Source organism: Erinaceus europaeus, chromosome X, assembly GCF_950295315.1.
Source record: "Erinaceus europaeus chromosome X, mEriEur2.1, whole genome shotgun sequence".
Classification (NCBI taxonomy): domain Eukaryota; kingdom Metazoa; phylum Chordata; class Mammalia; order Eulipotyphla; family Erinaceidae; genus Erinaceus; species Erinaceus europaeus.
Genome location: NC_080185.1, coordinates 1,375,103 through 1,402,503, shown reverse-complemented (window position 1 = coordinate 1,402,503; position 27,401 = coordinate 1,375,103). Strand labels below are relative to the sequence as shown.

The 27,401-nt window shown below is 62.8% G+C and overlaps 1 protein-coding gene and 1 long non-coding RNA gene across 5 annotated transcripts; one reads left to right on the top strand and one right to left on the bottom strand.

The window, feature by feature from the left end:
* Positions 1 to 223: 223 nt before the first annotated feature.
* FLNA (filamin A) lies at positions 224 to 23,161 on the bottom strand. 3 transcript variants are annotated; one of them, XM_007539051.3, is made up of 48 exons: positions 23,035 to 23,161; positions 19,866 to 20,353; positions 17,062 to 17,310; positions 16,884 to 16,981; positions 16,647 to 16,794; positions 16,192 to 16,310; positions 16,027 to 16,104; positions 15,784 to 15,946; positions 15,493 to 15,693; positions 14,843 to 14,980; positions 14,630 to 14,753; positions 14,402 to 14,538; positions 14,127 to 14,320; positions 13,923 to 14,036; positions 13,682 to 13,825; positions 13,127 to 13,250; positions 12,889 to 13,049; positions 12,510 to 12,600; positions 12,257 to 12,426; positions 11,994 to 12,111; positions 11,642 to 11,904; positions 10,887 to 11,484; positions 10,622 to 10,795; positions 10,379 to 10,541; positions 10,138 to 10,298; positions 9,869 to 10,039; positions 9,488 to 9,611; positions 9,245 to 9,401; positions 8,530 to 8,719; positions 8,351 to 8,374; positions 6,133 to 6,380; positions 5,947 to 6,042; positions 5,731 to 5,833; positions 5,512 to 5,652; positions 5,303 to 5,431; positions 5,009 to 5,182; positions 4,773 to 4,934; positions 4,488 to 4,691; positions 4,102 to 4,254; positions 3,862 to 3,984; positions 3,506 to 3,772; positions 3,243 to 3,380; positions 3,034 to 3,149; positions 2,396 to 2,528; positions 1,512 to 1,688; positions 1,145 to 1,363; positions 860 to 1,063; positions 224 to 689 (listed from the first exon to the last, which is right to left on the bottom strand). In XM_007539051.3, exons 2-48 carry the CDS (start codon positions 20,236 to 20,238, stop codon positions 502 to 504), a joined length of 7,944 nt encoding a protein of 2,647 aa, XP_007539113.1. In that variant the 5' UTR covers positions 20,239 to 20,353; positions 23,035 to 23,161; the 3' UTR covers positions 224 to 501. The 3 variants fall into 3 exon arrangements, with proteins under 3 accessions (XP_007539113.1, XP_060038543.1, XP_007539115.1); XM_060182560.1 differs by lacking the exon at positions 23,035 to 23,161 and adding an exon at positions 21,751 to 21,883; XM_007539053.3 differs by lacking the exon at positions 8,351 to 8,374.
* Positions 23,108 to 27,401, top strand: LOC132535727 (uncharacterized). Of its 2 annotated transcripts, XR_009547448.1 has the most exons (5): positions 23,108 to 23,246; positions 24,494 to 24,618; positions 24,891 to 25,115; positions 25,625 to 25,782; positions 26,534 to 27,397. It is a non-coding gene; the product is annotated as an uncharacterized LOC132535727 (long non-coding RNA). The 2 variants fall into 2 exon arrangements; XR_009547447.1 differs by having other exon boundaries at positions 25,625 to 27,401.

Below are 27,401 nucleotides of genomic sequence, written 5' to 3'. Positions count from 1 at the left end.
GCAGGTCCACACAGCCTGGGTCGGATTCATCTGAACCTGGAATGGCAGAGGAGGTGACTGCTGTCAGCTCCTTCTGGAGTCTGGAGGTGGCGGAGAGGAGGGAAATAGGACCCGAAACCCTCCTCCCTGCCCTCGCCCCACAGGGAGAGGAGCCAGGACTGGAGATGGTGACTTGCAACCACCCCCAAAATGCCCTTGTAGAAAGCTTGAGCCGCCCTCAAGATAATGGAAGCAGAACTTTATTCTTCTTGGCTGAGGAAGACAACTATGGGGCAGGCAGGACTCCAGCCATTACCCTCCCGGAGCCCAGGGAGACATCTGCTTGCCTCTCTCCTTTGCCCACGTGGAGGCAGGTGAGCGCAGCGCGGGGCAGGGGCGGCTGCAGTGACGGGGTGGCCAAGGCTGGCCAGGGCTCCAGGGCTGCGGACAGGAGGGGGCTGCTGGGGGCGCGGGGCGCTTCCTGTCCCTGCGGGGGCTGCCAGCAGGGCACCAGCACGGTGCTCAGGGCACCAGGACTCGGTAGGGGCTGCCTGGGATGTGCTCGTCACCCCACTTGACCACCAGTGTGTACTCCCCCTTGTCCTTGAGCAGGTAGGACACGCTGTAGAGCCGGCTGCCCACGTGCTTCACCAGGATCTCCTCGCAGGGTGTCCGGGGGCCATGCACCCCCACAAGAAGCATGTTGTTACCTGGGGTGGGATGGGGTTTCAGTGGCAGCCCCTGGCCCCTCCCTTGCCTACTCAGAGGTCCTGGTAGTCCCCCTCACCCCCATCAGTCCAGCTCAGGGACGTCCATTCTCCCGAGGCGCCTCCCACCTGGCCACCCATCTCCCGAGAATTAAGCAGAGCCTGGCACCCACCTGCTTTGCTGCAGTCCACGGTGAAGCTGCTCTTCTGGCCCACGTAGGCCTTGCTCAGCCCCAGGCCCTTGGCCAGCACCTTGCTGGCATCTGTGGTACCTGGGCTTGGGGTCCCCTGCTGGGGGGTGCCAGAAGACTTGGTCAGGGAGTCCACAAACACGGAGGATGTCTCGTGGAGGCTGTGGTTGCTGACGAGACGGGGACCTGTAGGGCAGAGCATGCCGGGTAAGAGGTGGCTGAGTGTGAGGGCACTGGGTACATACCAACCATCTGACGTTGGCTCACCTGTGACTTTGGCCTTGAAGGGGCTGCCCCCAATGTGATAGGGGCCACCATACTTGATGGAGATGAGGTAGCTACCAGGTGCCATGGGGGTGTAGGTGACGCGGTAGCCCTCAGGGCACTCTTGGCAATCCATCTTCACCTTGGAGGGCCCGTCGATGGTCACTGACAGGGCACCGGCCCCCGCACTGCTTGTGTTCACAATAAACTCTGCGGGGCTACCTGGGGTGTGAGAAGCCCAGCTCAGCATGTTTCTCTGCCCAACCCTACCCACCCTTTCCTGTCCCCAACACAGACTTGCCACTGAGAGGGGGGAGGAAGGGCCCTAGCAGCTGTCTGCACCCAACAGAAGCTGCAGCTTGTGGCCTACCTGTGACCCCGCCTTCCAGGCCTGCTCCATAGGCAGATACCAGACCTGGGTCCCCTCCATGTCCAGGCTCCCCAACGCGGATCTTGAAGGGGCTTCCAGGGATGTGAGTGCCATTGAACTTGACATCAATCAGGTAAACCCCATTCTCCCGTGGGATAAAGCGCACGGCGTACTTATCTGAGGAGCAGAGGGGCACATCAAGCACCTGGCGCCACCGAAACCCAGTGAGCGGCACACTCCAAGAGCGCCCCCGGCTAACCAGTAGGAGGCCTGCAGGTTCACGTGACCCAGTCTGCTGTCCCTGAGGCCGCACTAGGCACCCACAGCCCACAGCACAGGCCTGAGCCTGAGGGCCTGAGGCTTCAGAGACCCACACAGCTCACCATCCGGGATCCTTTGGACTCTTCTCAGAAAAATGCCCTCCTCAAAAGGTTATGCCACCAATACTGTATTCCCTGCATGCTAACTTGGGCTCAGACATGGGCAGGGCCTTGCTAGAGGTTGCGCAGCCGGCAAGGTTCAGGGTTTGGTTATGAGACCAGGGAAATCTGGCTGATGAGCTTCTCTTGTGCCCAGGCCTGCCTGCAGGTGCCGTGTCTTGGTAAGGAGCAGGGCAGCTCCAAGGCTAGACTGGGGAGGGCTCTCCACAGGGGCTGTACTGTATTGTCTGCAGAAGGCTTTCTCCTTCTTTGTAATCATGACTGCCACACCGGAACCCTAAGGCCTGGGTCATGGGGGAAGGTCAGCCTGGCAGAGGGAGCTCAGGCATCCGGGGCCCATGGAAGCTGCTCACAGAACTTGTACCTGCCTTTCATACTCTCAGCCTGTTCCAGCCAGCTGGGCAGGACAGGCGGCTGGGTGGCCGGGCAGGGACAAGGCCTCACCTTGGTCGATCTCTGTGACATAGCACTCCTCCAGGGCTCCTGAGGGGCTGTGCACCTTGGCATCGATCACCCCCTTGGCCCCGTTCAGGCTGACTGCAAAAGAGGCTGGCTGGTTGACCTTTAGCCCTGACTCCTGGAAGCACAGCAGATGCGGTTAGAAGGGCGGCCAGGGTGGGGGTCAGGGAAGAGCTCAAGGCCCCAGAGCAGGAAGCCCCAGGTTTGCACTTACCCATCTGGCGTCCAGCTTGGTTTAAAGAGGGAGAGCCGTACCTCTCTGGCTCTGGAGGGCCAGCAAGCTACAGGCACACGCCCCCACCCCCAGCCCAGCTTCGCAATCACACATCCGGTGGCTCCGCCCCACAGGGGCAGCACGCAGGCCGGCAGGCTATCCCTCTTTAAACCTCAGCCCTAGTGCTCAAGGGGCACAGGCTCCTGTTCAAAGCCTTTAGACCTGAGACACGAGAAAAACTCCATGCGGTGGGCAGGGCCACGTCCTGCCACCCCGAACATGGGCTGCACCTGGCCAGAGCAGAGGCTGGGCAGGTCCCCTGGCACAGGGACAAGACCCACTCTGCACAGCGGCTCTGGTCTGGCCGGGCCCAGGAGCCCCAGGTGGGCAGTTTCTCTCAGTGCCTCACCTGAAGACTAGAAACAGTAAGGCGGCGGGCATCGCCAGACGGAGAAGCCACAGGCACCACGAAGGGGCTGTCGGGGATGTGCTCCTCGTTGAACTTGACCGAGACCTCGTAGTCACCTGGGAAGGGGAAGAGTACGGAGGGCATACTGAAAGAGCCCACTGGCCGGCACCCAAGCCTGCCGCACGCCACACCCCAGTCAGGAGCCGTACCTGGCTCCTGGACCACATAGGCCACGCCGCAGGAGCCGTCCTTGCGGTCCTCAAAGGAGATCTCGGCCTTGCTGGGGCCCTCAACAGCAATGGCCAGGCCCCCAGCCCCCGCTTCCCGGGTCCAGATGCTGAATTCAGCTGTGGTGAAGCAGGGTAGGCGTTGCTAGGCTGTTACCCTGACCTGGCCACCCCACATCCGCTTGACTGACTGAGACCAGGAGGGTTAGTGCCACCTCCTCACGCCCCTCCCCAGAAAGGCCTACCTGGCACTCCAGCTTCAGCTCTCTCCAGGCCAGGACCCCCGGCACGGACCTTGTGGGCTCCCCCTTCTCCCAGGGGCCCCACAGTGAACTGGAAGGGGCTCCCGGGCACATGCTGGCCCTTGTACTTGACACTGACTGTATGCATGCCCATTTCAGCAGGCACGAAGCGGATGCAGTAAGTGTGGTTCTCCCCTTCCACGATCTCAGCCTCGTGGCTTGCGCCTGACGGGCTGGTCACCTGAGCTGTCATGTCGTGGATGCTGATTTCTGTAGCAGAAACAGCCTGCTGGTCACCAGGGTGGCGGGGTCCCCACCCCTGTCCTGCTGGGCCCCTCCTGGCTTCCCAAAGCCCCTACCTGGGATTTTTAGGCTGAGGTCACAATGACTGCCAACATTGGCCACCGAAGGAGCCCGTCGCCGGCGTGTGATGCTCTCCTTGACGCGGCCCTCTCCCGTGACCTTCACAGAGAAGGGGCTGCCTACAAGAACAAGTGACACCCACGGCCACACAGGTCACGCTCTGAGGGCGGGCCCTGGGGCGTGGCACGGGGGGGGGTCACCTAGCTGTGGGAGAAGTGCACGGGCGTCATGCTTACCTGGCACGTGCTGGTCGGCGAACTTGATGTTGATGATGTAGTTTCCGGGCTCTGTGGGGCAGTAGGTGACTCTGCAGGTGCCATCCTCCAGGTCTTCTGTGTTGATGTCCACCTTGCTGGGTCCCTCGATGGACAGACTGAGGCCACCGTAGCCTGTGGGAGGGACACCCCTAAGCCAGAGGGCCACGCACAGTGACAGTCTTTTTTATTTTTACATTTTTATGTTGATGTCTTCATTTCTGTTTAAGCAGGGCCCTGTTCAGCTCTGGCTGATGGTAGTGCTGGGGGTTGAACCTGGGACCTTCACTGTCTCAAGGATCAAGAGTCTTCTATCTCCCCAGCCCAAACAGTTGTCTCGATCCTGCTGGGAGGCCAGTGCCACCTACCTGCATCACGGGTGTCAATTATAAACTCTGCAGGCTCAAAGGTGTGGCCTTCCTGGAGGCCCCGGCCCGAGACTCGCACCCGGCTGGCGTCCCCAATCTCCGACTGGCTGATCATCACGGGGATGGGGCTGCTTGCCACATGCTGGCCATTCTTCTTCACGTGGACCAGGTGTTCCCCTGTCTCCTTGGGCACGAACGAGATCCCTGGCACAGAGGCGGCCACTGGTCAGGGAAAGGTGTGCCCTTCCCCTGGCTGCCCTCCATCCTTTCCAGAAAGCCTCTCACCCACGTGGCCGTTGCGCAGTCGCTTCAATAGGCAGGGCTCCTCCCGGCCTGAGGGTGGCACCACGGTGGCCGTCAGCAGGCTGAGGTCGGTCTCTGAGATGTTGATAGGGATGTCGGCAGCAGAGCCCACCTTCAGGTGGGACATACGCATCGAGTCGTCTCCTGGAAGGGGACAGTGGCTGAGTGTCTAGGGGAGCTGCCCTGCCTGCTTCCCCCACTGCTCCTGGGCCACCCACCTGTGACCCTTGCGGTGAAGGGGCTGCCTGGGATGTGCTGCTCGTTGTACTTGACCAGGATACTGTAGTCGCCCGGCAGCACAGGCAGATAGGAGACACTGCAAGTCCCATCCTGGTTGTCGGTGCAGCTGATCTCCGCTTTGGACGGGCCCTCAATGGCCAAGGACAGACCACCTGTAGATAGTGGAGGCTCAGGGTGGGAGCGGTGCCCGTCAGGCCAGGGATCCCCACAGAAGGCAGAGGGACCCCCAGAATAGCTCCCAGTGTATGGGATGACCCTGGGCCGCCACACACCCTCTCCCGCGTCCTTGGTGTTGACGGTGAAGACGGCGGGCTTGTTCACTACGCCGTGGGTGAGGCCAGGCCCATAAGCGGTGACATGGCCACAGTTGACGTAGTCCACGTAAAACTGCAGCGGGCTTCCTGTGGCAGAAAGACGGGCTACATGGAACTGGGACCTTAGGACCCTTGACTCTCCCCGCCGGGCTTGGCTGAAGGCGCACCTGGGATGTGCATGTTGTCGTAGCGGATGTCCATCTCATGCAAGCCAGCCTCGCTGGGCGCATAGCGCACAGTCACGGTGCCATCCTTGTTGTCAGTAATGGCTGGCTGTGCCACCTTGCCCGAGGGCATGCGCACCTCCCCTGAAGGGCCAGGGCGCAAGATTAGGGCAGCCTGAAGACCCACCCTGGCCTCCCAAGCCCATCTGAGGCCACACGCACCAGTGATCTCGCCCTTCTTGATAGTGAAGGGGATGACCAAGTCGAAGGGCCTCAGGCTGCTCACGTCCAGCCCATTGACACCCACCAAGGGTCTCTCTGGAGCCTGCATCAGGAGCAGAAGGCCGGGGTGAGGGGCTGCAAGAGAGGACGCCCCAGGTGGGAATGCCCAGGCTCCCTCCTCAGGTGGGGGGTGGGTGCCCTGGGGCCCAACCGTACCCAGGTCTGCTGGCCACCCTGGGCATAGCTGTAGGCTGGGGCCAGCTGCTGATGGCGCAGAGCAGGCTGAGCAGTGGGCTGCTCCCCAGCTAAAGCCTGTGGAGAATACACAAGAGGAAGCCGCTCATAGAGGGGCCCCGGGGGCCGAGCGGGCTCCCCCAACCTTTCACCCCGGGCCCTCCTCACCGTCACTTGGAAGGGGCTGTTGGGTACATGTTCACCGCCAAATCGCACACAGATGACGTATTTGCCAGGCTGGGGTGCTGTGTAGAAGATGTCAAAGGTGCCGTCCTCGTTCTCCACCACGTCCACGTCTACCTCAGAGCCATCGGGCGTGCACACGGTGCAGGTCACCTTGCCTTTGCCTGCTGCCTTGGCGTCCACAGTGATGACCGTCTCTTCCCCGATCTGGATGGTGGGCCCGATGCCAGCACCTGTGGGTGGGACGGGTCCCCAAAGGGGCCAGCGTGTGAGCGTGCTGACAGAGCGGCTCCTGTCCACCTGCCTCCCACCCAGCTTCTCTTGACCACCACCACGCACAGCCAGGCCTCCCGCCCCCGTCCCCACGCTACCCGGTGAATGGTTTCTCAGAAGGCAGGGAAGGTTCTCGCGAGCCCTCTGAACCAGGAAGTCCTGTCTAGGGGGCCTCCGCACGGGAAGGGCTTGAGGGTGGTGCCAGGAGTGCGAGAGGAAGAGGGGCTGGCAGCCCACAAGGTTGCCCTCACAGCCGGGGCACAGGTGTGAACTGCTACCTCCCTGCCAGCTTGGCGTCAGCTAGCACTGGGGACCAGGCTGACCAGCAGCCCCGCTCTGGCTACAGCCACAGCTGCCTTTGCCCTGCGGCCTGGCCTTGCGTGCCGTGTGCAGGTGACAAGGCAAGAGTCCTGCTGCAGCGTGGGGGGGGGGGGCGTGCCGCTGGCTTCCCACCCCCAGGCCTGAAGGGGAACCGAGTTTCCTGACAACTGAGAAGGCTCGCTCAACCGGAGGCAGGTCATGGTGAGTGGACCCGGCGCAGGCAGGGAGCAGGGAAGCGGGAGGCAGAGGGTTAGCACTGAGCAGCACGGCAGGCAGTGACAGCACCGAGGGAGGGGACGGGAGGCCCAAGCCACGGCCATTGCCGCCAGGCTGCAGGAGCAGAGCAGCTGAGTGCCCGCGGAAAGGGGAGGGACAGTGACGTTATGCCCTGGGCTCAGCCGTGGAGGCTCGGGGGCTGCTGGTGGCGAGGCCTGGTAGCGAGTGGTCCTTGTAGCCCGGCCCCTGCCAGGGGAGCAGCTGCGAGCACCCGGCCAACCCGGCCCTGAGCTCCCGGCACTCGGCTGTGCAGGCCGTCTGCGGCTCTCCTGGACCTACAGGTGGCTGCCCGCACCCTCCTTCCTGCTGTGGGGGCTTCACATCACGCCCACCACTGCAGCCCCCCAGCTCACGGCCCGGACCCACAACCTAGCTAGCAGCTCAGGCCCTAACTTCTTGCTCTCCAGCTTAGTGCCCAGCCCACCAGCAGGTCTTGACTGCTTCCCTCGATGTGGGCCCCTGTGTGAGACCCACAGAAACCAGCCGGGTCCGAGCTGTCCCCCAGCTCAGCAAGCGGGCCCTGCGCCCTCTATTCTGCACATGGGAGCCCCTTGCTCTTGACCCTGCCCGAGGCACACATGCTCAGCCAGCACAGCACCTGAGGCCTGCCCTGGAAGCCCTGGCCACCCACAGCCTTTGAAGGGGTGCCTGGCTGGGGTTGGCCCTCCCCATCCCATGCCCAGCAGACCAGCCTCCACGCCTGGTTGGGGACACCTGAATAACGTCACTGCTTGGGGGAGGAGTGGGGAAGGAGGCAGGGAGGGCAGGTGAGCCCCCAAATGCACTTGGGGCTCGAGGCTGGGCTGGGCCCTGCCATGCTGGCTCCCCAAGCGTCTCTGCTGGTGACACTGCGCTACTAGTCAGCCCCCCTCACCCCCAACTCATGCAGCCTGCAGCCCCGCACACCCCAGCTTGGGACGCAGAGGCCCCTGGACGTGGGGATTGGGGTCTGTGGATCTGGCCAGGGGAGACCTCTTGTCCCCTCAGCCCACACAGGAGCCCTTGGCACATAACTGGAAGCAGGAGGGGGCTTCCCTGTGGTGCCAAGATCCCCAGACCCCTGAGCCCCCAGTGGGGTGCCTCTCAGGACACACCTCACCCCAAAGCTCACAGCTGCAACCCAACTTTTCAGATGGGGACACAGAGGCCCAGAGAGGGGAAGAGCTGGAGTGACTTTCCCCACTCTGGAGACCTCCCAGGACCCCCACCCTCTGGCCTCCCCTCTCTCCGCCAGGAGCTGCAGCTGGAACTGTGCTGGGAGCGGGCACAGAAGAGGAAAGGGGGCGCCCTCGGGCAGGAGGGGCATCGGGAGTGGCCCCAGCAAGCGGCTTACCTAGCCCGTGACCTCCGATTGACACTGAGGTGAGAGGGCAGAGAGCAAGGAGAAAGGTCAGGTGAGGCACTCGAGGGGGCGGCCCCCACTCCCACACGCCGCCAAGCAGCGAGCCCTGGCACACAGGCACAGCCCGGCCCCGTGTGAGCGCTGTGGCCACCGCCAGCGGGCTGGCTTACCTGTAACTGTACACTTGCTGGCATCCCCAGTGGGCACAGCCCGGACTCGGTATGGGGAGAAGGGGATCTCGTCCCCACCGTACTTGATGAGGATAGTATAGCGGCCTGGCACATCTGGCACGTAGGCCACCGTGTAGGTGCCATCGTGGTTGTCTTGGATGTGGGTCTTCTTGGGCTTGCCCTCGGGGTCCTGTGAGGCCGAGCACAGGGCAGGGGTCGGCTCCAGGCCAGTAGGCCCACCTCAAGCCTCCACAAGAGGGGACGGCGAGCAGCACTGCCAGGGGACGGCCTGTAGCACAATGGCCCAGACAGTTCCCTGTGCCTGGCATTGTCCTGTAGCCTCACGCGACTGGCAGGACCTGGGAGTTCAGCAGCCCCCCTGCTCTGCCCTTTCTCCACTGGGGCCTCTCTGTTCCTGTCTGCCCAGGGCCCACTCAGCTCCAGGAAGGGCTCCCCCGGCCCCTGGCAAAGGGATGGGTGGGTGGGGTGAGCACTGAGGGCTCTGGTGATGTGCTCAGTCAGCGGCCAGCTCCTGTTGGCACGTCTGTGTTCGTTTCCACCCTCCTAGAGGCAGGGACTGCCCTCACTGGCGAGGCTCCCAGGGGAGAGCAGAGGACCCCACGCCAGACACACACGCGCACGCACACCACTCTAGCTCACTCAGAGTTGTACCCAGAGCTGTGACCCAGCAGGGCTGGGCGGCTGGCTGGCTCACCGTGATCTGGACGGTGAGCAGCCCCTCTCCTGCATCCTTGGCATCGATGGTGAACTCCACAGGCAGGCTGGCAGGCACACCGGTGGTATTGAGCCCGGGGCCACTGGCCTTCACCTTGCTGGCATCATGTGTAGGCAGCACCTTGAGCTTGAAGGGGCTGTTGGGCCAGGGTGCACTGAGGAGTCAGGAAGGCTCTCGGTGCCCAGCCCAGGCCCTCCCATGGGAAGGGACCCTGACGCTCACCTTCGGGGCACCTCCTCATCCCCGTACAGTACCGAGATGCTGTAGGGCCCCTCTCGGCTGGGAACATAGTTGACAGTCTGGGTGCCATCGGCATTGTCCACCACGTCCACTGGTTCCACCAGGCCTGGCCCAGTCCCAGAGACAGAGCCTGAGCCAGCCAGCCCCCAGGCCCAGCTTGGCTCTCACCTGCACCCCCTGCTGGTGGCCACTGGCTGCTGTAGCAGCAGGTACTAACAAGCGTGCCATCTTGAAGTCTTGCCCGGCCTCACTCCTTGCGCCCCCACCCCCATCAGATACCTGTGCACCCACCTGCGGGGCTCCCTTCCTGACCCCTCCAGGATAGCCGTGCCCTCTGGCCCCCCCAGGCATGTAGACACTAACCTTTGGGCCCCTGCACCTTGACCTGCAGTGGGGCTACCCCTGCCTTGCTTGTGTCCACCTGGAAGGACTGAGGAAGGTTGGCACGGACCATGCCTGGGCTCAGGCCAGGCCCAGAGCACTTGACCTTGGATGCATCAGTCACATCGTGCACTGGGACCTTGAAGGGGCTACCTGGCGTGGGGCAGACGCAGAGGGGCAGCAGGTGTCAGAAATGATAGAGGGTAAGTAGATGATGCCAGCCCAGTCCCTGCTGAACGGCAGCTCCTTACCTGGCACTTGGTGGCCACCATAGGTGACATTAAGGCTGTAGGTACCAGCCTTGTAGGGAATGTACTCCACCGAGCAGCTGCCGTCCTTGTTATCCATGCAGGACATCTTGGCCTCAGAGGGGCCCTCCACTGCCAGGCCCAGCCCTCCAGTGCCAGCTCCCCTGGGCAAAACAGACAGCCTGTCACTTCTGGTTCTCAGGCCCCAGGCCCCAAGCCCTGCCTCGCTGCAGGGCTCACATACCTGGTCTCCACGGTGAACTTGTTAGGCTTGTTGGTGGTCCCACTTTGGATGCCCGGCCCATGGACGCGCACTCGGGAGGGGTCACAGCCCTCCGTCACAGGCACCTGGAAGGGGCTGCTGGGCACAGGGCTGCCGTCATAGGTCACGTCCACGGAGTGAAGTCCTGGAGAACAGCCTGGCTTAGGAACAGCTCCGGTCGCCCCCACCCCCACCCCCACCCCGCCTTGAAGCATCAGCACACACCCTCCTCATAAGGCGTGTACTCCACTTTGTACGTGCCGTCACCACAGTCCTGCACGTAGGTTTCAGTCACATTGCCCGAGGGGTTGGCCACACGAGCCTTGATGTGTGGTCCTCCCGTCTGCGTGAGGGCTCGGGCATCCACACTGAACTCGGTGGTAGTCTCTCGGAAGACACCTGCAGGGCAGCGCGAGGAGGAGACATGGGTTCCAGGGGGTCCGGGGGGCCCTGGCTCCCTGCCTACCTGTCCCGTGGCGCGGCCCCTCACCTTGACCCTCAACCCCAGGCCCGTAGCACTGAACCCCCGAGGTGTCCACTGCAGGCTCCACCTGCAGCTTGCTGGGGAAGTTGGGCACAGGCTGACCACCATACTTGATGGTGACGGTGTAGGCCCCGGGGCAGAGGGGGATGTAGGTGATGGTGTGTGTGCCGTCGCCGTGGTCCTGGATGTGCACTTCGGCCGGCAGCCCTGCCTCAGAGCAGATCTCAATGGTCAGCTCCGCGCTGCCGGCGCTCGAGCAGTCCACGTGGAACTGGCCAGCCTTGCCAGCTGTGGCCCGCTCTAGCCCAGGGCCTGAGCACTTGACCTTGGATGCGTCGAAGCAGGGAACCACGTGGGCCTTGAATGGGGAGCCAGGGATGTGTGTGTCGGCGAAAAGGATGTTGATGTTGTAGTCCCCAGGTTCGATGGGCACGTAGGAAACAGAGCACGTGCCGTCCCCGTTGTCCAGGCACTCGAGCTGGGCCTCGCAGGGGCCCTCCACCGTCAGGCCCAGACCGCCTGTGCCAGCACCCTTGGTGTCGATGGTGAAGCAGGCAGGGGAGCCCGCACTGCCCCCCTGCAGACCTGGCCCAAATGCCTTGACCTAAGGGAGGAAGGGTGGGTCAGAAGGCCCTGCCACCTCCCAGAGCCTCCACATGCCCCGATTCTGGCCTCCTTCACCCACCAGGCCGCTGGTTAGGAAAAAGCTGACAACAGGCCAGGGAAAGCCTGAAGACAGGGTGCCTTTGTACCCCAGTTACCTTGCTAGGCTTTGTGGGGGGCACGGCTTCCACAGGGAAGGGGCTTCCGGGCACTGGCACGCCATCATAGGTCACCTCCACCTCGTAGGGCCCCTCCTCACGGGGCACAAAGCGCACCGCACTGTTGTCAGGCCCCAAGCCTGGCTCTACCTTGCAGGGCACGGGTGTGCCTGAAGGCCCCACAATCTTGGCCCCCACTTTGCCTTGGCCACCGGCACCCTTTGACTTGACTGTGAACTCCTGGTCTTTGCCGACTTCCACCTCTGTTGTGATAACAGGAGAGAGAAGCATGAGGCCCAGCCCGGGCAGCCGACATCCGCAGTGAGCACGGTGGGGCGAGAGAGATACTTACTCTCTCCAAGGCCAGACACTTTGATCTTGCTGAGGTCCAGGGTCGGAGACACCCCCACTGAGAAGGGGCTCTTGGGGATGGGATCCCCTCCGTAAGTAACACTGATGCCCACTGGGCCCTGAGGGGAGTGGCCAAGAGGGCAGGCTCAGCCCTGCCCCCAGTCGCAGGCAGGAGTAGGAGGGAAGCTCTAGAGCAGCCGGCCCCGCCGCCCACCAAGACCAAGCGCGGAGGTGCTGGAGATGCGCAGCCCCGGCAGGCTGTACCTGCTGCACTGGAGTGTATTTGACGGTGTAGGTGTTGTCGTGGTGGTCGATAACATCCATGTCACGCACTGCGTCCCCCTTGGCCAGCCCAGAGAACTGGACATCCAGCTTGCCTTTGCCGGCTGCTTTGGCATTGACCGTGAAGTGAGTGGGCTTGCCAAGCTCTACGCCTGGAAGACAAACGGGATGTGTAGGCCCAGCAGACGCCAAGCCCCGCTCTGTCGCTCTCCAGCCCACTCCATACCATACTCACCGGTGCGGCTGAGGCCAGGGCCCTCGGCCTTGACCTTGCTGGCGTCATGGGAGGGCTCCACCTTGACTCGGATGGGGCTGGTGGGCGTGGCCTGCAGAGGGTGAGAGCAGGTGGGTTGAGAGGCAGGCAGGGCCCCAGCATCTGACGGTCTGCAGGGCCAGACCGGGAGGTGGGATGCACATTTCCCCGTACGCTCAAGGACCAGGTCTGAATCCCTGAGCACCAGCTCAGGCACCTGCACAGGGAGAGCCTCACAAGTGGAGTGGCGGAGCCGTGCTCTGGCGCCTCTCCTCTCTCTCTCCCTCTAAGAACACAGTGTTCTGGAAGCGAGGGACTCACGCCACCTCAGAACATTGGCGGCAAACCAGCCGGCACCCACCTGGTCGGCGAAGAGCACCATGATGGTGTAGCTGCCAGCCCCCCGGGGCGTGTACTTGACCGTGAAGGTGTCATTGTCATTGCGGATAATGTCAAAGTCGATGTCGGCCTCGGCGGGGCCCACTACTCCAGGGGCACACTTGATACCAATGCTGACATCGCCTGTGGTGGCACAGTGGGGGCTGGCACCTTGCAGGGGGGTTCTCCGACACCCGCCCCCAGCCCCGAGGCAGGCTTACCCTGGCCGGCCTCTGTGCAGTCCACAGTGAAGTAGGTGGGTTCGTGCGCCTTGAGGCCTGTCTTGGCCACACCCGGCCCATACACCTTGACTTTGTTTGGGTGGCTGCCAGCTCCCACGTTCACCTGAGGGGCAGAGGGGCCGAGGCAAAGGGCATGGCTAGCCTTCGGAGAGATGGGGGCTGCCTCAGCCATGTTGGTGAGAGGGACACCACAAAGCGCTCTGGTGTTTCCTCAACCGCAGTAAGGTCACCCGGCCACGAGACAGGAGCAGCACACATGCTCAGTCTACAGGGCGGGAGGGTCACTTGGCAGGGGCTGAGGCTGCAGGCAGGCTGGAGGCAGTTCTTTCAGAGGACAGACACTCCAGAAGGCGGATGTGGCTGGCTGCATATGGGGGTAGACTGGGAGTCCCCAAGTCGTACACTCCGCGGGAGGCGCTTGAGGTAGACTTGTACGCACGCGTGGCTGACAGCGCTAGACAGGGTGCACCCTCAGCTCGGGAGGGGTGGGGGGACCAGCTGTATTCGGAGGGAGCCCTGAACAGGCCGACTCACCCTGAAGGGGCTGTTGGGGATGCTGACACCGCCCCAAGACACCATGGCCGTGTGCTTCACGGGCTTCCTGGGCACATAGGAGCAGCTGTAGGTGCCATTGCCGTTGTCCTTGACCGATGCCTCCACGGGACAGCCCTCATTGTCCTGAAAGCAGGGAGGGATGCAGGCGCTGGCTGGTCACTGTGGGCCCAGGGCCTCTTCCCACCACAGCCCTGCCGCGCTCGGTAGACGCCGCCCCCACCTGGACTTGGACTCGAAGGGGAGCCTTCCCGCCGTGCTTGGCATCCACCGTGAACTCTGCCGGCTTGTTGACAGCCACACCGGTTTTCTCCAGTCCAGGCCCACGTGCCTTCACCTGACGGGAGACCACCCGATCTTAGGGGGACCAGCAGAGGCCACACAACTCAGCGACACGCATACCCCTCTGCCAGGCTGTGCCCCTTACCCTGTCGGGGTGGAAGTCCAGGGGTGCTTCCCGGATGTCAGCCATGAAGGGGCTGAGGCGGATGTCCTCGCTGTTGCACAGCACGTGAACTGCGTACTCGCCCGGCTCCTGAGGCCAGTAGCGCACATCGCAGGAGCCATCCCCCTTGTCATCACATTCGATCTTGGCCTGGGATGGGCCCTCCACCGAGAAGCCTGACGATAAGTTAGCCGTCACCAGCTCCATCACCTCTTGAGCCCCCGCCCCGGGCGGCCACACCACAGCCCCCAGCTTACCCAGAGTGCCCACGTCATCCCCAATGGCTTCCACCACAAAATCTGCTGACTTTCCAACGACACCACCCTCCAGCCCCGGGCCCCAGGCCCGGACCTTCTGATTGCCACACTCGGTGCCCACCTTCACCTCGAAGGGACTGCAAACAGAGACAGAGCGCCGTCATGCCCTGTCTGAGGCCCGGCAGGGAGGGAAGCACGCCTGAGCTCTGGCACCACCCGGAGCCTCACCTGCGCCCGATGTTCTGGCCACCCCACGTGATGGTGACAATGTAGGTGCCAGGGGCCATGGGATAATACTCGAAGCCATAGACGCCATCCCCCAGGTCCTTCTGCTTCACGCGCTCCTCCCCCTCTACCAGAGAGAGATGGGAGGGTTAGGGCTGCCTCCCTGCACTAGGGGTGGCCTCTGTCCGCCCGCCCCAGCCGCCCCAGTCAACTCACTAGGGCCCTTCACGGTAACCTTCAGCTCCCCGCTGCCCGCTCCCTTTGTGTACACCTTGAAGTCAGCGGTCTCCTTCACTCGCACACCCTTGGGCTGGAGGCCACGGCCCACAGCCCGGCAGGCGCCTGGGTTGCAGGCTGTGGGCAGAAGGACGGCTAAGGGCTGGGAACAGGACTGAGGGGCCTGCTCTCTGCCTCCCTCAGGCCCAGGCCCTTGGGATTCGAGGGTCTCAACAGGAGAGTGAAAGGCACACAGAAAAGAACAAGGGACTGTGACCCCAGCACCTCCACGCCATCCCACGCCCCTGCCCCACCTACCCCCCACTCAATGGAAGTCAGAAGACAGATGCAAGTACCGTTGACCAAGTGGGCAGAGCAGAGGACAGCAGGTGTCTAGACAGCTGGAGCGAGCCTTCCAAAGGTGAGAGCATGGAGAGGAGACGAGAAAGTGAGGAAGGGGGGGGAGGGGAGAGATGGGAGGGGGAAGGAGGAGGGAAGAGGTGAGAGGAAGGAGGGGGAGAGGTAGGCGGAGGAGGGAGGGAGAGGGTAGGAGGCGAGGGAAGGGGAGGAGTAGGGAAGAGAGGAGGCCGGCAGTGGAAGCAGAGGCCTGGGCACCAGGCCAGGCTGCAGCGTTACCTCAGCTGGCCTACCTTGGCCGACAGTGACGGTGTAGGGGCTGCGGGGGATGGGCACACCCGCAAAGCTGACGTGCACTGTGTGCACACCCTCCACCGTTGGCTGGTAGCTGCAGCGGTAGGTGCTGTCCCCGCGGGCCTCCAGCTGCGCCTCCACCACGCCCTTCTGGCCCACAGGGTCCTGGATCACCACTTCCACCTCACCCGTGCCAGCTCCTGCAGTGATGCCCCGCTCAGCCTCAGGCTGTCCAGGCTCCCTCCTGATGTCCCCCCACCCTTCACGCAGGGCCGCCGCAGCTGCTTCACCTGCCGTGAAGATCTCAAAGTAGGTGGTCTTGTTGGCAATGTTGCCACTGGGCTCCAGGCCAGGGCCCTGCGCGGTCACTTTGCTGGCGTCGCCCTGTGACTTGTCCACGTACACTTCAAAGGGGCTCTTGGCGATGTGCTGGCCAGCGAAGAGCACGGTAACCTGTTCCGGAGGGACGGCTGTGAGGCCAGGCCCCGAGCCAGGCCCTGCCCTCAGCAGCCTTCCCGGGGGAGGGGTCTCACCTTGTGCGTCCCTGTCACCTCGGGGACATACCACACGGAGAAGGTCCGGTTCTTGTCATTGTTGGCTGTCACCTTAGCCTACGGTGGGGAGGAGGCCATGAGCCTTTGTGACGAGCCGCGCCTCTGGGTGCCCCCCCACAGGCTCCCAGCCCCAGGTCCCCTTACCTCCTCCTGGTGGCCAGCTGGGTCTTCCACGTACACCAGCACCTCCCCCTGGCCAGCACTCCTGGTCTCCACCGTGAACTCTGCCCGCTTCTTTACCATATTGCCAGTGGGCTCGATGCCTGCCAGGGCGAGGAGGGGGGTCTGCAAGGGCCCAGCAGGGGGCGCTGCCCCTCCCCGTGGACCGGCAGGCCCGTCCCATCCAGCACCTCAACTGCGGGAAGTGGTTCAGCCTACAGCAGGCCCCAGCCGCACTGCACTCCAGTGATGGACAGGCCTGGGCCTGTTTGCTGGAAAGCAAGCCTGTCTCTGCTGAGCCCTTCGCCCACCTCACACACTGGCTGGCTGGGCCTCGTCTTGAGTCGTAGGAGAGCAGCTGGGCCTCCTCCTCAAGGCCCAGAGGACTTGGCACTGCTGACCCCTCCTCCAAGACCCCGGCCCCCAGCAGACTCCCTCACCTGGCCCATAGGCTCGGGCTTTCTTGGGGTTCAGTTTGGGCCGCAGGGGAGCCCCTGGCTTCAGCTTGGCCTTGGGGAACTGGGACAGGTAGGTCATGACAGAGTGCTCGTCCACATTGGGGTCCACGATCTCCTCAGGGGTGATCACCTGCCACAGACAAAAGGCAGAAACCAAATGGTCTTGGCTGCCGAGATGAATGCCCATTGTCCCATGGGCTGGGGCAGGCGGGCACCTACCTGAGGAATGCCCAGCCAGTCGTCAGCCTGCTGCATGGCTTCACGGGCATTGTTCACAGGCTTGCTAGCATCCCAGGAGTCCCAGTCAGGACACAGGCCTATAGAGCAGGGAGGCCGTGACTTGGGCTGCAGGGTCCCCGGAAGACCCCGCCCGACCACCCACTCCCACTGTCCTCACCTGGGGCACAGCTGTCAACCAGTGCACCCAGGGCCCTGCCGCTCTGCCAGTCCCGACTGAAGTTGGTGATAGGCAGCTGTGGAAGCTTGTTCTGGATCCAGCCCAGGAGCCGCTGCTTGGGTGTCTGCTTCTTGGCCTCCTCGTCGTCCTCCTCATCCCACATGGGCATGGAGATGGAGTAGTGCAGGATCAGTGTCCAGATGAGGCCTAGGATCAGCTTCAGGTTCCCGTCCACGATGGCCTTGCTGTCTGTGGGGTGAGGTGTCAGCAGCGGACAGGCGGGGGCCTGGGGGGAGCCCCACATACACTCCCAGGCAGTTGGGATACAGGGGTCCCAGGGGAGGGAAAGGCCCCAACAGGTGAGCCCTCTCTGCCCTGCCCAGGGTCCCTGTGGGGGCAGGAAGGGAGCAGACAGACGGGACGTCTGGAGGGGGGGACCTGTAGACAGGTGGTGACAACGCAGCGCCATGAAGAGACCCTGCTGGGGGGCCCAGAGGTGGGGCTCACCTCCCCCTTAGGCAGGGGCCTCTGGAGAGGGCGGGCACCCAGGCCTCGGCCCCCGGGGAGAGGAGGGGAAGGGAGGGGAGGGGGGGCTGGGCAGACAAGAGGAAGGCCAGGCCATGGTGGGGCGGTTGGGAAATAGCACTGACAGCTTGGAGGGCTGGGGGCGCGGGGCAGGGGAAGTGGGGGCATTGGGCAAGGACTATGGGTGGAGGGTGTGAGCCCCACCCACCCCACTTCCTGAGAGCCAGGCTGGGGGTCGGGGCAAGAGGCAGGCTTGGCCCTGAGCGTGCACGCATGTGCGAATGTGTATGTGTGTGTGTGTGTGACTGACTGTGAGTGTGTGACTGTGAATGTGTGTACATGTGTATGAGTGTGTGTGAATGAGTGTAAGTGTGTGAGTGAGTGTGTATGAGTGTAGGGCAGCCCAAAGGCACCAGTGGTGGGATTCCACGGTTCAGGACCACACACCTTAGGCAGGGAGCCTGGGTCCTTCCTAGGCACCCACTAACTCCCCACACACACCCCAGGTGGGCACCCTGAGTCTCGCAGCCTGAGACCAGCTAAGCGCTGGGGACCTGGGGACCTGGGGCCTAGGGCGGATGGGAGCTGGCTCTGGCCGGGAGACCGCAGGGGAAGTGGTCGGGCCAGGCACACCTCAGCCTGCAGCCACACCCAAGCCTCTTTCTGGGTCTCCTCCAGGGCTGGGGGCGGATCTGAGCCCGGCCTGGGGAGCCCGCCCCTGGTGTCTGCAGAAAATACTTGTACTTGTGCAGGGAGCCAGCTTGGGGGTGGGGGCGGCCGCCCCCCAAATCATGTACAGCTGCCACCAGGCAGCACCTCAAGGGCCTGAGGGGCCCTCCGAGCAGGAGGCCTTCCCGCTCCAGGCTGGGGTCGGCCCAAGCAGGGGCTTTGGGATGGGGCGAGCAGAACGTGCAGAGACCAAAGGCAGGGGCCCTGCCAGGGTGGCCCACCTGCCCCCTCTGCCCACGCTGCCAAGTCCTTGGCCCTGTCCAGGGGCCTGGGGAGGCCTGTGGAGACCCACGAGGGACCAGGCCAGGCCCTTCCCCCTCACAAAAGAGGGAGGGACCGAGGCCAGCCCAGGCTGGAGAGCCCCGCCCCCACTCCTTTCCCCAGCCCCTGGCCAGGCTGTCCCCTCCCTCCCCTAATCACTGCTGCTTTCCAACATTTTTTTGCCTTATATGGCAAAGCTCTGGGAACTAGTCCCGATGTAGCCAACTCACAGAAGAGGAGAAGGGAGTAGGACCCCCCCCCCAGTTAGCTGGGGTGTGGCCGGGCTCCCCACATCCGCTTGCCCCCCTCCAAGAGATGACTCAGCCTGGCAGGACTGAAGCTAAGACTGGGGGGTGGGCCTCAGCCTCAGCTGGCATCCCACAGAAGAAAAGTGTGGCTCTTAGCTGCTCAGTCCCTCTTTCTTGGTGCAGCTCAGGCCACACTCGGGCCCGTCAGGGAAACTGTTAAGAATGAAAGCTCCCGCCTTCTTTTCCAGGTGCACATTCCCAAGGCACCTTGTTGGCGCCTGTCCCTTAATGGCCCCAGTCCGCTGGGGCCCGGGATGCTGCAGGAGGCCCAGCCGATGACAGGGACGCTTGGCTGGTACAGAGCATCCCAGCCAGCTCCTACATTCCTGCGGCAGAACAGCAGGGCCCTCTGGACAGTAAGCTGGCGTCCAAGTTACTACCAGCCAAGCCCTTGCACCGGGGCCACTCAGACATCCTTTGTCTAGCTGGGGCCCTCTCCAACCTGCCTGCATTCCCTGGGGAATCGAAATGGGATTGGGGTCGTCTCGAGTGGGGGCCCTGCTTTCTAGGCCCAGAATAACTGAGCTCAAGATAAGGAGACCCCAGTGTCTGGTTAAGAAGCTCGAGAGCGCCGGAAAAGCCCAGGGGCCCTCTGCAAACCGCCATCGGGGCGAGAGCCTAGCCCTCCCCTCTGCAAGGATGGGGCGCTAGACTAGAGCTTGCACCCTGAACCCCGCCCCAGACCCTGACCCACTGCGGGTGCAGGCAGGCTGGGGGCGCGGCCTGCGGAGGATGTGAGCTCAGCCTGGGAGCGGGCCAGCCAGGCGCGGAGGGCGGGGGCGCATAGCGGTCTACACGATCAGCCAGCCGCCGGCCTGCGCGCCTTTGTTCTCAAAGCCCCGCGGAGTCGGGGCCCCTGGGACTGTGGGGTGGCCTAGCGGGGTGGCCGCGGGGGGGGGGGCGGTCGGCCCCAGGTCGGTGGGAAAACACACGGAGCGCCCGCCCTCGCCCTCCCGGCACAGGGACAGCCCGCGTCCTCACCGATGGACACGAGCTTGATGCTCTCGCGGTCCAGGAACTCGAGCGCCACCGACACGTTCTCCAGCTGCATCTGGCGGAAGGTGGGCCGCTGGTTGTGCTTGCGGTGCATCTTCTTCTGACTGAGCACCTCAAGCAGCGCGATGAGCCGCAGCCCGTCGCTCAGGTCCGTCTGGAGGTTGCCGATGCGCTTGCTCACGCACTTGAGGTGCTCGTTGCACCAGCGCGTGAAGGTGTTCTGCTGGATCTTCTTCCAGGGCGCGTCCTCCGCCAGGTCCTTCTCGGTGGCCGGCATCTCGGCGTCTCGTATGTCGGTGCCAACGCCCGGAGCCGCGCCCGCAGCGCTCTGGCCGGCCCGGGAGTGAGAGCTACTCATTTTGAGGCGCGAGGAACCAGGGGGCGGTGCTGCAGCCTCAGCGAGGGGACGGCCCTTTAATTAAAGTCGTAGGCACTTGAGCGCTCGCGGAGCGATGCCGACAGCGGGGCTTGAGCTGCGGAGAGAGCGCGAGCCCTTTAAATGCGGGCGGGGGGCGGGGCGGGGCCGCGGGGTGGGGCCTCCATGCCCGCCCCGCCCCGCCCGTTGGAATGCCCCTCCAGCCCCCCGCCCGGACATTCGAACCCAGACCCCAGCGCCACCCAGCGTCCTGGGGCCCCAAACGAGGTAGCGGTGTCCCTGGCCCAGCGGCCTGGCGCCAGCCCTGCGGGGGAAAAGCTACCAGTGAAAGGCCGAGCGGCGCCTGGCGCTGGACAACTTGACCTCCAGCGAGCAACCCATATAAGGGACTTTCCGTCCCCTAGGCCGCTGCGGGGGATGTCTCCCAGCTCGATTCACTTGCCCTGCACCCGCCCCCCCCCCCCCCCCCCCCCGCCAGGCTGGGCACCTCCTCCCCGGGCCCCAGCGCCAGGGCTTCCCCGCCACGATCCGCCCACCACCGCGGGAAGGGCCCCATTCCCAGTCCAGGCTGGCCGCTGTGTGCGCGCGCCACGTCGGGGAAGGGCCGCCCGCACCCCAGAACCAGGGCCAGCGGCCGCTTCGCCACCCTACACCCTACAGGGCCGTCGCCCGCCGGCCCCCCTCCGCCTCCCTGCCTTCTTCGAAGTCCTTGCTCCACTCTCCACTATCTGCTCGCTCGGGAAGAAGTGGGGCACTGGGCCAGGAGGCCGCCAGCTCTTGAGGAGCAAGCACCCTTGGAAAGGGGCCGGGCGTGCCAGTGGGCACTGGCACAGGCTCCTCAGCGCCCAGGCAGGGGGGGGCCCTTCCACCCTAGGGGCTCCTTGGCGGCGGGCCCGGAGTGTCCGGGTCTGGATAGGCCTCGCTGTGCTGCCAGAGTACAGCGGGCTCAGGACAGGGCACCCTGTGTGTGTGTGTGTGTGTGTGTGTGTGTGTGTGTGTGTGTGTGTAATCGGGGAGACTGAGGAATGGAGATGAAGCAAGGCACAGGGACAGGAACGTTGCACTAATCAGTCCTCCCAGAGTGGCTTCCTCCTCCCACTCCTAGCACCTCCCTTCCTTCCAGAAAAGCTATCTGTCCCTCTTGCTCAATTCCTGATGGAACTGCACAGCAATAGGAGTCAAGTTATCTGCTGAGGCCAGTGGCAGCAGCCTTGGTCAGCTAATCGGTCATGCCCAAATATGGCTGGCACTCATGTTGCCTGGGTGTCGGCATCACCCGTGGTGGAACTCGGCTCCCAGCAGGCATCAGCATTGCCTGCTGGCTCACTCCACACCTGCTGCCCCACAGGCCTTGGGCTAAGGGCTCCAAATGGCCTGTTGCAGTCTTGGCTCGACTGCCGCACACTGCTGATCGCTTCCAGACTCACCTGCACAAACCCGCACAGGGACTGGGGGCCGGGGACCAGGGAGAGCTTGAAAGGGGCCCTAGCATACCTTTCCCTGTCAGGTCCCATTTGAGTGGAGATGGCGGCTGTCCTGGGAAACAGGATTCCAAGGACAGAATCCCCTCAAGAATTGCTTTTCTCCCTGCCATGTGGGCCCTCTGCTCATACCTTCATCTTCAGAGAGCAGGGGAACAAACAGCAGTCACCTCTAGCAGAAAAGGGGTCAGGAAGGTTGGGTTCCAGGCCTCCGGACCCTAGACTTTCCCTATTTGGGGTGGGGGTCAGGGGTCAAGGGGCAGAGGGTGCTTGTGCCAAGGGGGAGCTCTCACCACCAGATGGCGCCCCATCCCAGAGACCCCAGATTGGACAATCCTTGGAAGTCAAAATTCAGCTTTCATATTTTCCCTTATTTGGAGTAGATTCTTGGATATTGGAGACACCCCGCCCCCACCCTAGCCCAGCCCTAGGACCCCAGGTCAGTCCCTCCCACAGGGGTGCTTCAATTGGGGAAGAAAGCCCCAGGACAGCACAGTGAGACGAGCTCGAGGCCCGGGGGCATCAGGGAGAGCACTCCTGGCCCAGCTCACAACTTGATCCTTGCTCAGCCTGCAGTGTGTGCCAGTGGGCCTGACAGCTGACTCTGCCAACTTTTTCTGGACCTGGCTGGCATGAGAATCTGGGGACTCTGTTACTCACATCCTGGCTGGCAGCGAACGCCCAGCTGAGGGCCAGCCTGGGACAGAGCCCAGGGCCCAGCCCAGGAATCTGGCTGCCCGAGGAGTCCCTGAAGACTGGCCACGCCCTGCCTTGGCCTCTGGAAACACTGCCTGGAGCCAGCTCCCCAGTGCACCAGGCATCTACTGCCCTGAGGCCTTGTGCCAGGGGAAACCTACTGTCCGCTCAAAGGGTACTATATGCCAAGGCCTTCCAGGTGGGCACGCCCCCCTCAGCAGACACAGAGTGTCCTGCCCAGGGGCCCTTCCTTCCTTCTTTCCTTCCTTCCTTCCTGTCTTGCAACCAGCTCCTGGGCACCCAAGGATGGTCTCAGATCCTTCCACCATTTAGGACACCCTCTCAGCACCCTTTCATGGGCATTGTGAGAGATCAGGGGCCCTAGGGAAGGCAGCCCTGGTACTCCAGTATCTGGCGGCAGCTGCACCCAGCCTACTCTAGGGTCCTCCCGCCATGCCCATCTCCGCACCCTGCCGCCCCAGAGCAGCACAGGGACCAGCCTACACACACACTCTCTCTCCCTCTCCCTCTCCCTCTCCCTATCAACCTCTTTCTCCCTCTCCGTCTCCCCCTCCCTCCTCTCTCTCAGCAGAGGCCTCACCTGCTGTCCCTGCAGGGCCGGCAACCGAGGGGTGGCGCCTGGCTAGCCTCAGCGCCTGCGTCGCACCCAGGGGCCCCACGCTCACGACTGCTGCACGCTGCGCGCCTCCACGCGAATGGACCGCGGCCGCCGGCGCCTTCTTGTTGGCCGCTCCCCCGCCCCGCGCCCGCCCCGCGCCCGGCCAGCCCGGCCCGCCGAGAAAGCCTTAATTGGTAAAATCGCCCATGAGTGGGGGGGCGGGGGCGCCGGGGCTCCCGCGCCCGGGCCTCCTGGCGACCCGCCTCCCGGGATGAGCTCACCGCCCTGAGGCGGCTGGGGAGGATGGGGGAGGGGGCGCTGGCCTCCAGAGCCACGGGGTCTCAGCCCTCAGTCTAGAGCAGATTCAAAGCCCCCAGCTGAGAGGACCAGGTGGTGGCACACCTGGTTAAGTGCACATATTACCAAGCACAATGCCCCCAGCCAGCCGGAGGCCGCTCCCAGGGCCGCAGCTCCACTGGGGGACCGGGTCACTCAGGTGCAGCCCCCAGGGACTGGGTGTGCCTACGCCCCACGTCTGGGCGGCCACATTGGAACAAGACCTGAGCCCACCTCGGAGCAGTCCCTCTGCAGCTCCTGGGTGCCCAGCTAGGCTTGAGAACCAGCAGCAGAAACGGACTGGGCTCCAGGAGCCCAGTCAGGAACAGTTCCCAAGTCGGGGTGTACAGTGGGGTGCAGCAAAAATCTGTGAAGGGGGTAGGTCCTGTCGCACCCTGGCACTGCCAGGCGCACCCTCTTCCTCGTCTAAGTGCCTATTTCCTGGCAGCTTCAGATTCAGCTAAAATGTCCCTTCTTTGGGGAAGGCCACATAAAGCTGGTTTACCATGTCGCCCACGACCCCACTGAGGACTCCGTTTTCGATCCTGAGCCGGAAAGCGCACACCCATGGCCCAACACAAATGCCTACTTCACAGAAGCCTTCTTCCCTTACTACCTGCGCATGGCACTCCCACACTCTCTACTCTCTTGGCTTTATTGCCTTAGAGAAGGCAAGGGAGGGAAGACAGGAGCTTGGTCACACCTGAGTGCACTTGGGCTCTGCACTGCAACACCACGGGAAGGTGCCAGTCTGCACCTACTGATGGATTTTCCAGCCCTGTTGCTGCTGGCCTGCTCACCTTGGCCCACCATGTGCCCTCCTAGCAGCCTGTCTGAATGTCTGTCTCTTTCTCAGTCTCCCTCCTCCCTTTGGTGGGAACCTCTTCCACCAGCGGGGAGGAGGGTGAGTTACTACCTCTTCATAGACAAATGGCCCCTGAGGTGGCTTGCTGGAGCTCATGGCCAAGGATGCCCTTTGAGAAGGGAAGCCTCCCAGCACCAGTGGTGCATTCAAAGCCAGAGAGAGGTAGCTTGGTGGTCGGGCATGAACAAATGGGGATCTTGGGCTCCTCCGCCTCCATCTTCACTGTCTCCCACCCTGTAGATACTCAGAACGCCTGGCTGCCACCCCCGCAGCACTAGCTCTTCCCAGGAGAAGAGCAGAATCAAGGACAGTTCCTCTCTAGCAGTGTGCTAACCAAGAGGAACCGAGGCCTGGGGTGAGCAGGGGTGTGTGTGTGTGTGTGTGTGTGTGTGTGTGTGTGTCTCATCACTGAGGCTTCTCCAATCCAACATGACTTTTTCATACAGAGAGAGAGAGAGAGAGAGAGAGAGAGAGAGAGAGAGAGATGCAAAGGAGAGACGGGTGAGGGACACCATGGCACTGAAGCTCCCTTTCACGTTGTGGGGCCTGAGTCTCACACATGGCAGAGCAGCGCACTATCCGACTGAAGGGTTTTGCCAGCCCTCATCTTCCTGCTCTTTCTCTGTCTCATTCTCAGATCACATTTATTAATGAAAGAGAGAGAGGAGGCGGAGAGAAGCAGAGAGCTCAGCTGGCACATGCAGTACCAGGGATGGATGTCTGAACCTCCTGCTCCAGAGACTGATGCTGCACCCGCTGTGCCAGTGGTGTTCTTGTGGAAGCTTCTGCTCAGCTGTTGACGGTGGCACTGTAGTCCCTGTCCTGCTGCTTCAGAGCACTGAAATGCCAGTTAAAGCCTAAGGTCAGTAACATTGCTGACAAGCCTTGAACTACATCAGGTGTGTGTGTGTGAGGGATTCACATCTTAAGGAAAACAGTAGTGGTCTGCTGAAGCACCACTACCAGTACATGGGTGCGCAAGGCTTCACTCGCCTCAGTATGACTTTTTAAAAAAAATTAATATCCTTTTTTTCTATTTACTTATTTATTTATTCCTTTTTTGTTGCCATTGTTTTATTGTAGTTATTGATGTCATTGTTGTTGGATAGGACAGAGAGAAATGGAGAGAGGAGAGGAAGACAGAGAAGGGAAGAGAAAGACAGACACCTGCAGACCTGCTTCACCGCCTGTGAAGCAATCCCCCTGCAGGTGGGGAGCTGGGGGCTCCTTAAGCCGGTCCTTGCGCTTTGCACCACATGCGCTTAACCCGCTACGCTACCGCCCGACTCCCCTCAGTATGACTTCTTAAACCTTTCAATCTGTCCGGGGTTGTGAGTTACAAAGTACTGCTTACAAACCTCCCTTGCCTAGGAAGAAGCATTTTTCTTTATCCTGGACTTGGAATTGAAGACCCCCATGCCCTTTTCACTCAGGACCAGCCCCTAAGACTGCTTAGGTCCCTCTGCTGGGCCACATTGAGAGGCCCCTTACTCCAAGACTGGTGCTGACTGGGGATCCAGTCTCTTGAGGTATCAGAACATTTGGGACCCTTTGGTGACTGTCTTCACCACCAGGCACTCATGTTCACCTCTCCATGACAAAGTGGCATGGAGGGGACCCATAGTCTTTTCTGGCCTCTGGTGGGCTGGAAGGGACTGTGCTTCAGCGGGGCACCCAGTGCTGATAGGGTGGGCGCAGAGGGCCATCACAGCCTCTCTCCTGGGACCACTCACAGTAGGACAACAGAGGGACACATAAAAGGCAGAGTGCCGAGGCAGGTGCTGGGGGTGGGGGTGTTCCTTAGGGAGAAGGCAAACTGGAATTCCTTGACCTCATAAGGAAACAGCTTGGATCTGTACAGGGAGGGGTGGCATGGGGGAGGATGGAGCCTCTGGGACAGGGGCCAGCATTGCAGAAGAAGGCTTGGAGAGGTGCTGGGGACTCTGGTCTTGCCAAAACTCAGAATTCCATGAGACAGCCTATCAGTGGCCCAGAGCCTAAGAGCTCCTTCCCTCCCTGCTCTGGGAGATAAGCAGCAAGCCATTGCTTGTTAAGGCCTGCCTCCCTGGGCTGGCTGGCAGGCAAGTGACGGGGAGCCGCACCCTCATACCCCAGCAGGGAGGCAGGGCAGGCCTTTAGTTCACTCTATAGCCTGGCCCACAGCAAGCCCTCAAAAGGCTTGTGTGTCCAGTCACAGGGCTGCTCCTCCCTTCTCTAGCTCAATACAAGTGCATGTACCACTGATCGGGGACCAGCCTAGCCTCTCTGCTTCTCTGTCAGCCTTTGTTACCCAGGACCAGGACAGTGCCGCCCCTGGTCCTCCTGGTCCTCATGCTGCAATTCCCAGCCCTCTAATCTCGCCATATCCTGGTTCTACTTAGAACATGGTTGTCACATAGATTGCATTCTTCCTGGAACAGCTCTTTACTGCCTAAGATTGCGACCATCCAGTAACATTCGGACTCATTAGCAAGACTGGCACCCCTGCCTCCCTGCTATGCGCCTACACAGCGAGGCCTATCCAGACCCGGACACTCCGGGCCCGCCGCCAAGGAGCCCCTAGGGTGGAAGGGCCCCCCCTGCCTGGGCGCTGAGGAGCCTGTGCCAGTGCCCACTGGCACGCCCGGCCCCTTTCCAAGGGTGCTTGCTCCTCAAGAGCTGGCGGCCTCCTGGCCCAGTGCCCCACTTCTTCCCGAGCGAGCAGATAGTGGAGAGTGGAGCAAGGACTTCGAAGAAGGCAGGGAGGCGGAGGGGGGCCGGCGGGCGACGGCCCTGTAGGGTGTAGGGTGGCGAAGCGGCCGCTGGCCCTGGTTCTGGGGTGCGGGCGGCCCTTCCCCGACGTGGCGCGCGCACACAGCGGCCAGCCTGGACTGGGAACGGGGCCCTTCCCGCGGTGGTGGGCGGATCGTGGCGGGGAAGCCCTGGCGCTGGGGCCCGGGGAGGAGGTGCCCAGCACGAAGGGTCTGCGGGGTCGCGGGTGGAGGGGGCAGGTGACAGGCTGGAACCCACAGGCCAGACGGTGAAAGCCTGCCTGCCGCACTCCAGGCCGGTTTCTGCCGGTTAGACACTTGTGGGTACCGCCCCGCCCTCCCTCTCCGCTTGCTGAAACACGCCAGAGGGTGACATCTCCTCCCGCCGGCCCGCCCCG

Coding starts and splice junctions, on each gene's coding strand:
- FLNA (XM_007539051.3), bottom strand. CDS start 20,238: ATGAGTAGCTCTCACTCCCGGGCCGGCCAGAGCGCTGCGGGCGCGGCT. Junction 11,905..11,993: donor AGTGTCTGGCCTTGGAGAGA/GTAAGTATCTCT, acceptor TTATCACAACAG/AGGTGGAAGTCGGCAAAGAC. Junction 8,375..8,529: donor CAGCAAGTGTACAGTTACAG/GTAAGCCAGCCC, acceptor CTCTCACCTCAG/TGTCAATCGGAGGTCACGGG.